Raw genomic sequence first — 13,835 nt, forward strand, 5'->3', positions numbered from 1 at the left:
GGGGGGGGAGGGGGAGGGGGGGAGTGAGGAGGATTTGAAATCGAATCAATCAAATTCGAATTGGACTTCCTGGTGCACTGATGTCCTCGTGGAGACAGAAATGAGAATCTTCCTTGGAGAAGTTGATTTCGTTAAGAATATTATAAGTGATCTAGTTGAGTTAAAAAAAATGTTTAATTTTACTAATAATTTTAATAAAATTTTTTTCACAGATAAGACGGGAGGATCCGGACGGCGATTATGAAAGTGGAAGGTGGGATCGCCACGACAACTGTGCTTCACAAGGTCAAGGTCAAGGAAGAGGCCAAGGAATGCTGTGGCTTCCAACAAAGCCCACAACCTTCCTCGACTACCCCGACGACGAGTACGGGTACAACAAGCAGCAGCAACAGCAACCCCAGCACCGTAGCTACGGTGACGGTGACTGTAGCAACCACCATACCCGTCACGAGCAGCACCACCGTAGCAGGTACCGCATCGACGACCACGAGTATCGGAACCACGAGTTCAACCACCACGAGCTCGGGAACCCTTCAACCCTCGAGTATTATTTGCCATCCAACTACCCTGACGTCGAGCGTTAATAACAATTTGGAGCCGTTCCCGGTTGACCTGGATATCAAGAAAGGAAAGGGTAAGTGTATTGTTATACTTTGTTTATTGGATACTGCTGAAAACCGATGCCATGAGATGTTAATAAAATAAATATTAACCCTTTCCCTGATACTGACTTGACAGACCCTTGAGACATAAAGAAACCTTGTATGATTCTAGGATATAAGGAGAGGGTGCGCTACGTTCTATACTCTCTACGTTTTCTATAAAGACTTTTCTCTACGTAGATTTCCCAAGTAGCTGTGGGCACATCGTACATTAGTTCTGGATATTGCATGGGGGTACCCGTATAGCCAAAGCCGCTGGTATGCTCGCTGAAACCGTACATTTCAAGCTATCCGGTTATCTGCAGGAGAAGCAAGCCCGCAGCCGACCTCAGACAAACCCTCTTCTCTTCTGACGCTGGTCGAGAAGGGAGTCTATCTCTTTCTGTGAATTAGTCAGGACGTTCCTAATAATTAGACAGTATAAAAAGAAGGTACTAAATGGCCGAGAGAATTAATTCTTAAGGGAAGAGAGAGAGAGAGAGAGAGTGAGAGATTGTTTTAATTGATTTATTAGACGATTATGAGAATTTCTCTATGATCTTGTTCTCACAATTATTTACTTATGGTCGATGAAATTTCAAGAGCTGTTTTACGTTTCAACCGTTCATATATTGCACTCTACCATAGGTACACAGATATACGCACCCCCCCCCCTAGGGCTGGTGAACTTTACCAGCAAGCAGTCAGTCAAGCCGGCTGGGGTGGTTGGTTAGGTTGGCTGCCTGGCTGACTGCCTGGTCCAGACGCGATAAGGCACGTCCAACACTTCCAACAGGATTCTGCTCTCGGCTGATATCATATCCGGCATCCGCGACCTGGCGTCCTAGGTATTTTGCGATAGTCCTCGTTGACACTGGGATATGCTCACAATCCTGATTCCTGGGTACCTTACGTTACTTCAGCTTTGCCAAAACAAGGAACTCCACTAAGGATAGTGGTTTGATACTTTGAACCCTTGTCAACTGTGCATTTGTTTCTTTGTTCAAGAATGAAAGATAATGAGCAAAAGAAAAATCAACGCCTATTAGAGGATCTAAGGACCAATCCAAGTCCATGAGAGTAAGGCAACCCTTCGCAGAAAAAGAAAAGTGAAGGATAAGAGTGATCGGCTTGCGCCTAAATAAAATAAGGAGCAGTGGGGTCAGGTGTACAGGGAAGGAGGGATCGAATTGCTACAGGAAAGTGGGAGGTAGGCCAGGGAGGAATTGCGATCAAAGCCATCTGTTGCATTGTCCCGGCAATTAGGAGGCGACAGCTGAGTCCCGCCATACTTACTTTCTTCAGGGACACTCAACTGATCCTGATCCCAAGCAGGTACACCCTGGAAGGTATTAGACACCCTGGATGTGATAAGGTACAAGGCTCTTTTTTTCTTAAATTGAAATCTTGAAAGAATATCCTCAATCCCCATATGATGTACAGGCTGGCGAAAGGGATGAGAGTTAAACTAAATCAGTTGAGAATCACTGGAGGAAGTAACAGCTGGCCGAAGGGATAGTAACATCAGCAGCAGTGCTGGCACCGGCAGTAGCATCCGTGGCACCGGTGCTACCATTACCATCACCTCGCCTGGATGCCATCCGCGAAATCCATATGCGGAAAGACGTACGATCCTTGTCCAGATAGGACCGGTCCAAGGACGCGCATTTATCTCAGCAAGAAGACCATTTTATATATAGGGTGGCACAGTATACTCTGTTACATCGCACAAGCTAGACTCTTTACTGTCTAAGCAAAGCTTATACCATAAGTAGATACTTTTATAAATACTGTTACTTTGCGATAGGTTATATATTAAGGTCGTACAATTTGTCTCACTGAGAAACATATATCACATAATCGTATCCGGTACAATCCTATAAAGGTATCCGGTGGCAGGTTAATAGGCAGCCCCGTGCAGGATTGCCCGGCGCAGATTTCTACCTGCAATATAAAAGATAGGATGAATCCAGCTTATCTTGGCGGCTGATTAAATCATGGTTCGTACGATTTTATCGTATTAACCAGCAGGATGATATCGAGCGGGAATAATAATTCCGGGCATTAAACACAGAGGATTAAGAGAGATTCAGAAAGAGGAATTCACTGGCTGCTAAAGATGGCGCTCCGCTTGTAGGATAAATCTCTGGCTTAGTAAAATCTGTCTATACGATATTCAGGAAACACTTGCCAGATATGTCTCTAGATCTATAATACCTAAGGCGCTTTAGCTTGCTAGAGTTCAGGTACAGGTTATTATCTATTTGCGAGCGACGTCAGGTGGCTATGACACAATGGCACCACCCTACTCCTATATACTTGTTCGATATCTGCGTTCACCTGCTTCACGTATTTATGTACATACGTTGTAACAAAATTCCTCCATGCACGGGCTATGCGAAAGCGCGTACCTATATCACAGTCTATGCGGTTAATGTCGGTAGTTTCACCCCGGTACGGACACCTTAAAGCCACTATGGGGGCACAGATCCCATACGTGCCAATGGATACCACATGTGTGTACATACTAAGTATATATATATATATATATACACGTGTCTGTACACATATATATATATTTACATTAACGATTCAACGAATCGGAGTCCTTGATTTCTTTCACTGCGAACAGACTGGGTACAGATTCTGGTACGCTGGTTTATTTCTGTCTTCGTATATTATATAGAAATATATATATCCTGGTCACGCGAGAATCGCTCCCACAGGCTCTTTGTTATGGCCGGAAGGACTTGCGGAATGAGAAAGGATAACAATGAAGATAAGCCAGGGACACCGGGAGGCTGAAAAAGTGCCAGGAAATGTATTAAGAACTGTTCCCAATCGAATTGGGCAATAGTCCTTAATACGGTATGGTTCTGTTTTTTGGTCTTCCTTTTATTTTCTATTGTAACGTCAAAGAGTGGATGACTCCCCGGATTCTGGAATGCGTACGGGACATGTACGTTCGCTGTTATCGGTATTTCCCTTCGGTTCTGTAGTTTCAGTTGTACCAGAGAGGCTTTGCATTCCGCGAGACACCCTGGGAACGGAATGGGAACGAGAGACAACGTGGATGACACGGCCCGTAATTGCATGTTATCCAGCTCCACGCTCGTATGCGTCACTATATTCGTAACACGGCCCTCTATTCGTTGTTAATGCATATGCACATATGCTCACCTCTAATATCCATTTATTCGTATAGGGAAGCTACGACTTAAAATTTTTCACCTTTAATGCCAATGGTATGCTTGTACAGGTACCAGGTACTCTTTTCGTCCTTATGCAGATACTAATATATATACATAGAGGTATACTAATTTATATGGAGCACGATACACACTAAATGCATTACAGATGTATCATATGTCTTCCCGTAGCGTTTAAAATCCCTGCGGCAAGAGTTATCGTGTTCTGTGAGGTTCTTACTGGCACTGATAATCGATAAAGGATGATTGTCAGGCAGGAATGATATTTATGTATAGAGGCACTACCTACACTTCTGGATTATGCAGGAACGGATTCGTTGGCCTTTCGCTTCACGGTATCCGGTCGATATCTACGTACTCTTTGGTGTTCGCTGTGTTAATATTAATCTGAAAAATTTCTTCTTATTCCAGTTCTCAGTCTGGTCTGCTCGTCGAGGGAGAAATCAAGGGACGAGGATTCCACGAGGGACTGCAGACTCTCACCCTCGTCGCAGAGGTCGCTCTTGCAGACCACCAATGGCTCCAGTCGAGTGGATAACAAAGGTTCCTCCAGGTCTTCGGACAGCGAGAGTCCCGTGCCGTCATCTCAAAGTCATCTCAAGTCCGAGAAGGAGGACAGCAGGCTAGATGATTCTCAGCAGATCGAGGCTACCGGGTCTGGACTGTCTAATGGAAACGGCAGAGGCGTTTCCGGTGTCTTTGGCGGCCATGGGAAACTTAAGAGGCTGCTGGGTACCCTGGTCCAGTTCGCTACGGATATATCACCGGATACCGGAGATACAGTCAGATCATTGGTACTGGGACTGCTGGTGGGTGCAGAAGTGATGACGGATCTTTTTTTTATATTATATTAACCTCTGACCTCTGGTTGTACAAAAAGGAAGGGAAGGCCTAAGGTCTGCAGAAATGCATTTGAGAAATCTCAGCAGACGTTGCATCCTCAAAGGAAGGGTCTACGACAGCTTTGACCTATTAGAGAGCTTCCTCCTCCATAAATCATTCAGCGTTCTTTAGTACTGGCTCCGTCCGGCAAGAAATCGTTAGCTCACCCTATACCGACCTGAGAGGGCGACAGATCCTTGGGGTTGGAATAATGTCACGGGAGAGCTTTTACCTTGACAAACAAAATCATCTGTGCAAGCATGAAACGCCTGAGCAAATCTCGATTTTCCACGGTGTATGTACCTAGCCAAGGGTCGGACTCTCACGCTTGAATTTAACGAGTTTTCTCACCTCCGACCTTATCCCAATCGTCTCCCTCTCTCGCTCCTCACCTCCTCCTTGTGCTTTATTGGTTGAACGATCAAGCTCTTGCCGCTACGGAAAGCACGTTCTTAGCTGGTGAAAGTGTGACAGGAGAGAAGCAAAATTTTTGGCGTTATGAAATCCTTGCATTTTTATCTTTGCAGAGCGGCACCATGACTGCTGAGGAATTTCACTCAGCGCTTCAGGACGCCACGAATTTTCCTCTGCGTGGATTTGTTTTGCCATATTTGAAGCACACTCTGCCGTCTTTGCAGAGGGATCTGAACGGAGCAGCCAGGGCAAATAATCAGGTGAATTTCGAATGTATTCATAGTGCAGGAATCTGGTGACTGTAGGTACGAGACAAAATGGCTGAGGAGGAACAGAACTGTTTTACTAGAAGGATGGGCTATTTTTCTGTATCCCTTGGCAATTTTACTTTCCTTCAATTTTCTTCTGGCACGTGTCCCTCTTTAAGGGACAATGACATTTTCATTGGACGAACGCTCTGAATGTAAAACACTCCAGAAGATTATCCAAGCTGTATTTGTATTCAGATACTGACCAGGACCTTCGGCCATATTGCGTGTCGTTATATTTTATATCCTGTGCGATCCTACTTTGTTTTATCTTTGATTTTCATACGTCAAATGATATTTGTACACACATAGCCATCAGAAAGATTCATTTTAATGTTGCCCAGATTGAATTGTCGTGTTGAGAAGAATAACAATGACCTCTATTTACACGCAATCGGGGTACTAAACCACTGAATATATGCGTGTGTCCGTATGGCAATTGGGAATATAAAAGGTATAAAAGGGTGACGGATTTAATGGTCGGGTTGGCAGATAGATTAGGTTGCGCGGGCAATAGAGATCTCTGTAGGCAACAGAGAAATAGGAATGTATCAAGAGAACGGTGGAAAATCAACAGAAACAGTCCCGGCCGGCTGGCAGCTTGTTTTAATTTCCCAGGCTGCCACGATCGCGGGTGGGAGACTCACCGAGCTGTTTCCCTGGAAGATGGATGAATCGAGGCAGGAACCTCTAGCTACACGTCTCAAAACCCAAATACCTCTGCTTCTCCTTTCTCAATTTGCATGATTTCCCCTTCGGGCCTCACTACCGGCTGGGGACCGTAGTATACTTCAATAATTCCGTTCCAATGCTTCCAGAATGTTCTGCACTGTGGGCAGTCGACATTTTTTAATAAAATATTTTTCTCTATTCATTTCGAGATACAAATAATATTACTATACGTAATTATTCTATTGAAAGTGACACGCCACGGTAACCCTATTGACAAATCCCTAGATGTATGACTTAATCCTGAGCGTTGGTACGATATTGACTCGACGATCGGCGGTTTCCCACCCTGCCCCATAAATCTGCATTTCCAGTAGACACTAATCGGCCTTCGATTTTCGTAAATTGGCGAAATATCGGTTTGCTTCGCGACCTCCGTAACTGCCAAGGTAAATTCACGTCTGGTCAATGCTCATAGGGACATTTACATTGGATAAGTTTATTCGTTCCGTTTTGATTTTGATTCACGCCGTAACGAAGTTTCTCCCGACTAGATTTAAAGGACGAACGAACGGGTGCGCGGCGACAGTAAATGGCGGGAAATTTGTCTCGCGATTTAACCACCTTCATTGCCAACTATACAAAGTAGAAAATAATTATTTGGCAAAATTCCAATTTTAACACTGAAATACCAATAAATCTTTCTAATTTACGGTGGATCGTCATATTTTTCCATATATCTCAACTTACGCGTACATAACCGTCGTGACTCCTTGGACGTGCAAAACTTCACTCGGAAAGACGTCGCTCGCTAAACTTTTTTTTTGCAATCTCTTTTTCACGCAACTTTTACACCAACTTTCCAACTCGCTCCTCCGTAGGAAAGGACACGTTGTCTTTCTACATGATTATAATAGACTCTTCTTAAGTTATTATCAATAAAATTTTCTTGCTTCCTCTACCGACTCATTAGTCTAATTACCAAACTAATTATCACAGCAATTTCCTACAATAATCACCATCCACGCACGTCGTCGTCTGCAGAATTAAAAATACATTGTCAATAAGATCTTAAAGAAATGCAAATAAATTATTTTCTTTCGCACTAAAATACTTCGGGCGATACTCGCGTCTCTACGCAGGACAAAGTAGTAACGATCTACTGATAGTAAACCAACTTAAGTAGGCAGCATGCAATGGATAATTCCGTCGCAGGCGAATTTGCATGGTTTAAACAGGTGTGCGACCGTTTAAAAGAAAATATGAGCACAGCCACGCGTGTTCTTCCATACTACAATATATATATATATATATGCACATATATACATCACGGACTGAAGGGGAGCTGCGTAAAATTACCATGAAGAATATCGCATCGCTTTACCCGCGAGAGCTTGACGCACTAGGAAAATTGTGATTGAAATTTCGAATTTTCGTACTTTCAATAAATTACGCAGTATGACGTAACATCGGTGTCAGTACCGACGTTACGGGTATAATAAACGTACGTTATAGTATACGGTGCGGCGTCTACGCGCATGTGCAAAAACTTAATAAAAAGGTACAAGTGGAGAAGTCGTAGACTTATTCCGATCGGGATAAGGAAAGGAAATAGCAAAGTGGAAGGGAGGTGGTATATATTTGGAACCAAAGAGAACGGCCTCCAGCTGTTACCCATCTCAGCATCCTCCCCAGGGTCGGGGATGGAGGACCGACGGGAAGCCAAGGTAACGAATTGCAAATTAATAGTGAGCATTTACATTTTCCTCGCATATATATATATATAGCGATTTGATGTGACTGAGAAGAAGGGATATAGTTTTCACGATTTGGTACACGATATAACCAAGATGATTTCTCAGGATATGGAGGATCTTCTTAGTTAATAAAAAAAAAGAAGAAAAAAGTAAAAAACGACGCCGAGCGTCCCCGTCGGTCAACTTTACTTGGCTATCGATCGGGCAATCGTTAATTGCAAGTCGCGAACGGCACCGATATTGAATTAAGGACGATAAATCGTACGCTGCCAGGTTGCTTCGGTATTAAGAAAAGAAAGGAGAGCGCGCGGCAGCGGCTGCGTTCGCGCAAAACGATAAAGAAGCTCAAGCCGAATATTAAAAACTAAACTGATTGGAATTGCAAGCTTTTACGTCGGGCTTTGTCGTTTGGCTCAACTTTTCTCATTGTACGTACGATAATTTTCTGTGCCCTCTGACGTCTTATGCAGGTGGCTATTCAGGTATTTGACATTGGATAAACGTGGCGTCGCTCTTGGCTGATGTATTGAATTTAATTATTGTTGCTATTTGGAATATAATTTTACTTTTCTTTTCTTATTTTTTTTCTTACTGTTAACGAACAGACTTGCGCTCAATACTTACGGTCCAATGAGTCTACCGTCTTGGAAGCTGTGGGTCTGGCGTCATCTTCTGGAGATGAAATATTTACTGAGCAACCTGGTACCGCTGGTACCGGAAGTAGTACTTCTACGCATTACGCCGGTCGTACTGGTACCAATTCAAGTTCCGGTTCTATTCAGATCAACACGAATCCTGGTAGCTTGCATCATTATACGGGCACGGCTAATGCACCTAAACGTCGTGCTTCGGATACACCGTGAGTAATGTTCATTTATTGATGGTTCTTCTATCGTGCTGTTTACATAGGTTGTTTAGGTGTTTTGAGATATATTAGGAATTTTTAAATCGCGTGGCTCGTTTACTTCGATTCTTGAAATAATTTATATGGCTATGGGCACGCACACACCTGGCTTTACACGCACGCCTATTACATTTGCCAAACCACATAGTTTGAAAAATCTTGGCCACGAGCCTGTACGAGGTCGATATTTATCATAAGCTAAGTACCCAATACGCAGGATGTTATTAGCTTCCTGTGTTTCGGCACCAAATGACTTCCGGTTGACGAAGGACATGAAAAATGAGCGAAACTAATAATCGAACGTTTAAATAGGTACTATGAGAATGGCGGGGGCCCACTTTTCGACGATGGACCGGTATATGGGAAAAGATCAACGAATCCTTGGAGTCATCATCATCATCAGCAGCAACAGTCGGATTCGTATTGTTGGTATAATCCCTTACATTCATCTGGTGGATCATCGATACAAAATCATCATCATAGTCATTCTCATGGACCGTCGCCCATACCGCCTAGTTTGGTGCAGATTAATCAGCTGACGTCGTGTGGGCCTCCTCACGTACCGCAGACCCAATTGGGCCACATGCAAAATCCGAATGGACCCAGTCTTGATGATGAATGGAAGAATATTCATGTAATGCTTAATTGTATCCTGGGGATGGTCGAGAAGACTAAGAGAGCTCTGGCGATTTTGCAACGACGCGGATGCACCAGTCCTGCTGCCGCACCGACCATCGCTGCTTCCGGCGTCACGGCACAGAATGGAAGTTCCGGAAGTGGACCCACGACGACCAATGGTTCCCAGATGGACACCACGGGAAATGATCGTGATGGCAGTTTGAAGAGACTGTCTGGGGAGATTGTCGCGCAGACTATTCGTGCCACAGAGGACAGAGTCGCGGAAGTGAAGAGAAGGGCTGGTGGGTTTACCAATAGAGGAAATAGAAATTTATTAATGTTTGTAATTAAAATTTCCCTCTTTGTTCTAAATATTCCAGAGGAAGCCGTGCAGGAAGTAAAGCGCGCAGCTGTCGCTGAGGTACAGAGAGCCGTAGCCGTAGCCGTAGCAGAATCCAGGGCAACGGAACGTCTGAGAGTACACCGACTCCTGGATCTACCTCTGTCTCAAAGAAATCATGGTCTACGTCAAGGTCCCTTTCTTCGCGTTCCTGGACATGCAACTGCTAACGAACAGAGTAGTCGTACCAATAATATTCCATCCGCGACAACGTTGTCGGCGAACCCGTCCTCTGTTGACGACGACAAGGAGACTCACTTGACAAGCATCATGGGATCCGTACGTACCTACTTACTTCTAGAATTTTATGATTTTTATGCTTTTTGCATATTATATTCATACCATCCTGTTCAGCTCACAACAGATGAATACGTTACAGAGTTGCTGGAATTGCGGTAGACCTGCCCTAGAGACATGTGGAGGTTGCGGAGTAGCAAGATATTGCAGTTCCTTTTGTCAACATCGCGACTGGGAAGCTGGAGGACATCACGCAACATGCAACAACCCACTACCTCGAGATCCGCCAAGATCGTCCTCTAGGAGCCCGTCATCCTGCACCGTTCCCACTTCCGCTACCGGGTCCGGAAATGATAACGAGAGCGAACCTGCACCTAGTGCTGTTAATACAATCGTTAAGGGGAAATGACGCGACGGTAAAAACTATCGCGGATTACGTCACCACGGTAAACGTGACCCGACTCATGCGCGTAAACGATATTAAAAGAGAGCAGTAAGGTTGAAATTGGTTCATCCATTATCGATGATCTCGCACCTAGGACTTGATCTCAGAGTCATTCACATTGCTCTAAACTAAATGCTTATTAAAAATTCTTAGGCTTACACTCATCGAGGATTCGACGGTCCAAGGAAGTCAAACTCATTAATAGTTGTACTCATTATTTGCAAGGAGTATAATACACTATTTGCACCCTAAATGCACTGGTACTAGCAGTATTAATTATATTGAGCACTCAATTGGTTTAATTCCATTTTTTGTCCTCGTTTACTTATCGGTGTTACGGAACACGATCGACTTGATCGTGGGACTTTTATCAATCTTATACTAGTCAATTGATAGGATAATCAATCATTTACGACTTATGTAAGGTAAAAGTCGACAGCACTTCTTACTTTGTACGTACTGGTAAAAGTATCGGGTAGTTAAGTCTAGTCACGGAACGGTGAATGTACCGGATCTGTCATTCATTGATGACACATGTTAGGAAAACTTTGCTCAAACTTAAATTATGAATTACCGAAGTCTCCCTTAGAAATATTGTGTTGCAGGGATGTACGATGGGTTATAAAGTGTATTTACGAAGTAACGAAATACAATATTCTATGTCATAATGCGTATAAAGGATTAATGTTATTTATAGAATTGAATGATCTTAGTAAACACATTCAATTAATTTTTGTGATCTTGGACAGAAGGACACAATGGAGGATCACTTTTTCTTTGTCGATTCAATAATGCTGGCAAACATTGCTTTAGTTTTTTCTTCTTTTCCAAGAGACTCAGACCAAAGCTTTCTGCTTCTTGCAAAAAGGGGCACCTGTAATTTGGCGGCAATACAAGCTCCAGATTTTGTGGAATTTAAAGACTCTCCTGCTTCTGCTAATTCTTGCATGATGCTGATTCTCCTCTTTTCCTGCGCTTTGTCCCACATTCTCTCCAGACTTCTTGAACCGTGTATACCGCAGGCTAGCTTTGCCCAGTAACCTTGCAATCTTCTTATCAATTTTTCTCTGCTTTTTTCACCAATGGAGGTACTTTCCATGAAGACATCAAGGATCCTGCTACCCTTGGGATCACTGAAAAGTACAGCCAGATCTTCGCCAGTCGATTCCAATAATGAGTTTACGATTTTAATTGGCTTGTTGAACTTTAGTATGGCCTGTACTATTAAACTTCCATGAAGATTTATAGGCAAGCTTCGATCACTTCTTTTCCTATGGGATTCCAGTTCGTCATAATGTTTTAGTGTAGCTATGACTAAAGCAGTGGATGAATGACGTTCTGCTGGTTCATCACAACCCAGGGCTTTAGTGATTGAATTGATGAAGGCTCCTTGCTTCGTGCGTAATCTGCCGCAAGCATTGGCTAAACTAGTCAAAACTCCAGTGTAACCTTTATTAAGAATTTCCTTATAATGTAGTGATAATTCTTCAAATATCTGTTCAAAATTCTCCGTAGTACTGCAGCCATCCAATAATCTCTGGACACTGAAATTAGCTCCTTCCTTGAGCGCTAATATTTTGAGATGACCACTGAAGAATTTTTTATTAATCTGTGTATAAACATCTGATGGTGCTGTTACGAGACAGGCTTCCAACAATCGGATTGCATTCTCAGTGTCAAAGAGATTAGATAAATGGTCCTCCTCGTTAGGCGTAAAGCACTCCTGGATAATTTTGTCTATGATATGTCCATTTAATTCAGGATCAATGTCCTTTAAGGAATACAGGACGATTTGTAAAAGTCCTGACATTAACTCATCTTGTCCAAACTCAGGAAATTGTGGCCAATTTTGTAATCTTTTAGAAGCATTCACCAGTAGATCTGTATATTCTTTGACAACTTTCCTGCGCATGTCAAGACAGGGTAACAATTTCTTCTTATTCTGCTCTGGAGGTCTATCAATTAAACCTCCAAGAACTTCAAAAACAGTTCGAAGTACACGATTAGAGTAAAATTCCCAAGCAAAATCTTCCATATTATTGATAGCATATCTACACAGCTTCAAAGTAAGATCATTGTACAGTTGAACTTCGTTATCTTTAATTTCGACTACACCATCCTTGCTTTTAGATACTTTTTCAATAACAGTCCTATTACCTCTATCAGCACAAACAATAATAATTTTCTCTAGAACATGACTAGCGAATCTATCATTACAGATGGGTCTTAAAGAAGGACCAAAGGCATCAACAAGTCTCTGAATAGTTTCGATGCTAGCATATTGGATTAATGAATCGAGTACTCTTGATCCAATCTGATTGCGTGCATATTCAACCTCATGTCCCACAGTTTGCTCATAGACATTATTCACAAAGACTAATTTATCCTCCATTTCAGCAAATTCGTCACGCATTATTTCCAATATACGAACCATATAATTATATGTTTCAGAATCAAGTGAACTTCCATGACCATACTCTCCTTTGCGAGCATATTTCTTAGCATTTTGTATGAAAGACTTTTTCTTCTTTCTTTTATTTCCTCTTCCAACGGCGGTATTATTATCCCTTTGATCAGCCATTCTTATCAACAAACTTCACAAGCTTTACGTTTTAAAATGAAACAAACAACTTGCTGCGTAACCTATAAATCTAACTACAAGGTTATGTTGCCGGTCTGTCTACATCACACGCATGTGAGTAACAGAGACAGAATCATACTACAGCACACGAGAGTAGATTTTGGAACACGCCCTAAGTATCGAGATCCAAGCACGTGGGTGCAGGTATATTACAAATAGTTGATATCAGACTGGACTAGTTTGGCAGCGATTCCGGAAGCGGTGGCACGTAACACATGTAAGTTTCATATTTAAATCCACATACTTTTTGTAGTAATGAGTGTCACGAACAAAGAGAATGATTAATCTCATGACAATGATAATTGTTGTATTGAAAATATTATATATGTATGAGTATTCTTTGATTACGGGGAATATATAAAATATATCGAAGTTGAGGGCGAATATCGCCAGAGTTTTTTTATAAATTTGAAGCAAAGTCCAAGTAAAAATATAATACGGTTAACAGTTCAGATTCTTTTTCATAAATACTAAATAGATTTTTCGCGAGAAAAATATATTGCTCACACATTTAATTTTAATACGACTTCCATCACTCATATGGGGTGATTAGAGATACATACATTTCCTTGAGCTTTGATTTACAAAAATAGTTTTGTAATTACCATTTGATTCCATAGGTATCTTTATTTTTATCAAACTTTATTCGTATTAATAATAATATTCTTCGAGAAGCGTCGAAACGATAATGATAATGTATATCATGTTTA

General features: G+C 42.3%; 2 protein-coding genes across 13 annotated transcripts in view; one reads left to right on the top strand and one right to left on the bottom strand.

Moving 5' to 3' along the window:
• Positions 1 to 11,152, top strand: part of LOC107270735 (protein CBFA2T1) — a 23,185-nt gene extending 12,033 nt beyond the window's left edge. For 8 of the 12 annotated variants that reach the window (XM_025088070.1, XM_025088068.1, XM_025088067.1 and 5 more), the window contains 7 exons: positions 213 to 634; positions 4,262 to 4,659; positions 5,260 to 5,406; positions 8,486 to 8,739; positions 9,097 to 9,704; positions 9,783 to 10,081; positions 10,182 to 11,152. In XM_025088070.1, the coding sequence (XP_024943838.1) occupies positions 241 to 634; positions 4,262 to 4,659; positions 5,260 to 5,406; positions 8,486 to 8,739; positions 9,097 to 9,704; positions 9,783 to 10,081; positions 10,182 to 10,448 (2,367 nt within the window). In that variant the 5' untranslated portion in view covers positions 213 to 240 and the 3' untranslated portion in view covers positions 10,449 to 11,152. Of the gene's footprint in view, positions 1 to 212; positions 635 to 774; positions 1,094 to 1,137; positions 4,186 to 4,261; positions 4,660 to 5,259; positions 5,407 to 8,485; positions 8,740 to 9,096; positions 9,705 to 9,782; positions 10,082 to 10,181 lie in introns of those variants that run through there. The other 4 variants (XM_025088074.1, XM_025088072.1, XM_025088073.1 and 1 more) reach the window with 4 other exon arrangements.
• LOC107270736 (nucleolar protein 9) lies at positions 11,095 to 13,319 on the bottom strand. Its single transcript, XM_015746024.2, has one exon. It carries the CDS (start codon positions 13,063 to 13,065, stop codon positions 11,251 to 11,253), a length of 1,815 nt encoding a protein of 604 aa, XP_015601510.1. The 5' UTR covers positions 13,066 to 13,319; the 3' UTR covers positions 11,095 to 11,250.
• Between the last annotated feature and the right edge of the window lie 516 nt (positions 13,320 to 13,835).

This window comes from Cephus cinctus, unplaced genomic scaffold (genome assembly GCF_000341935.2).
Source record: "Cephus cinctus unplaced genomic scaffold, Ccin1 Ccin1_scaffold0814, whole genome shotgun sequence".
Lineage (NCBI taxonomy): Eukaryota > Metazoa > Arthropoda > Insecta > Hymenoptera > Cephidae > Cephus > Cephus cinctus.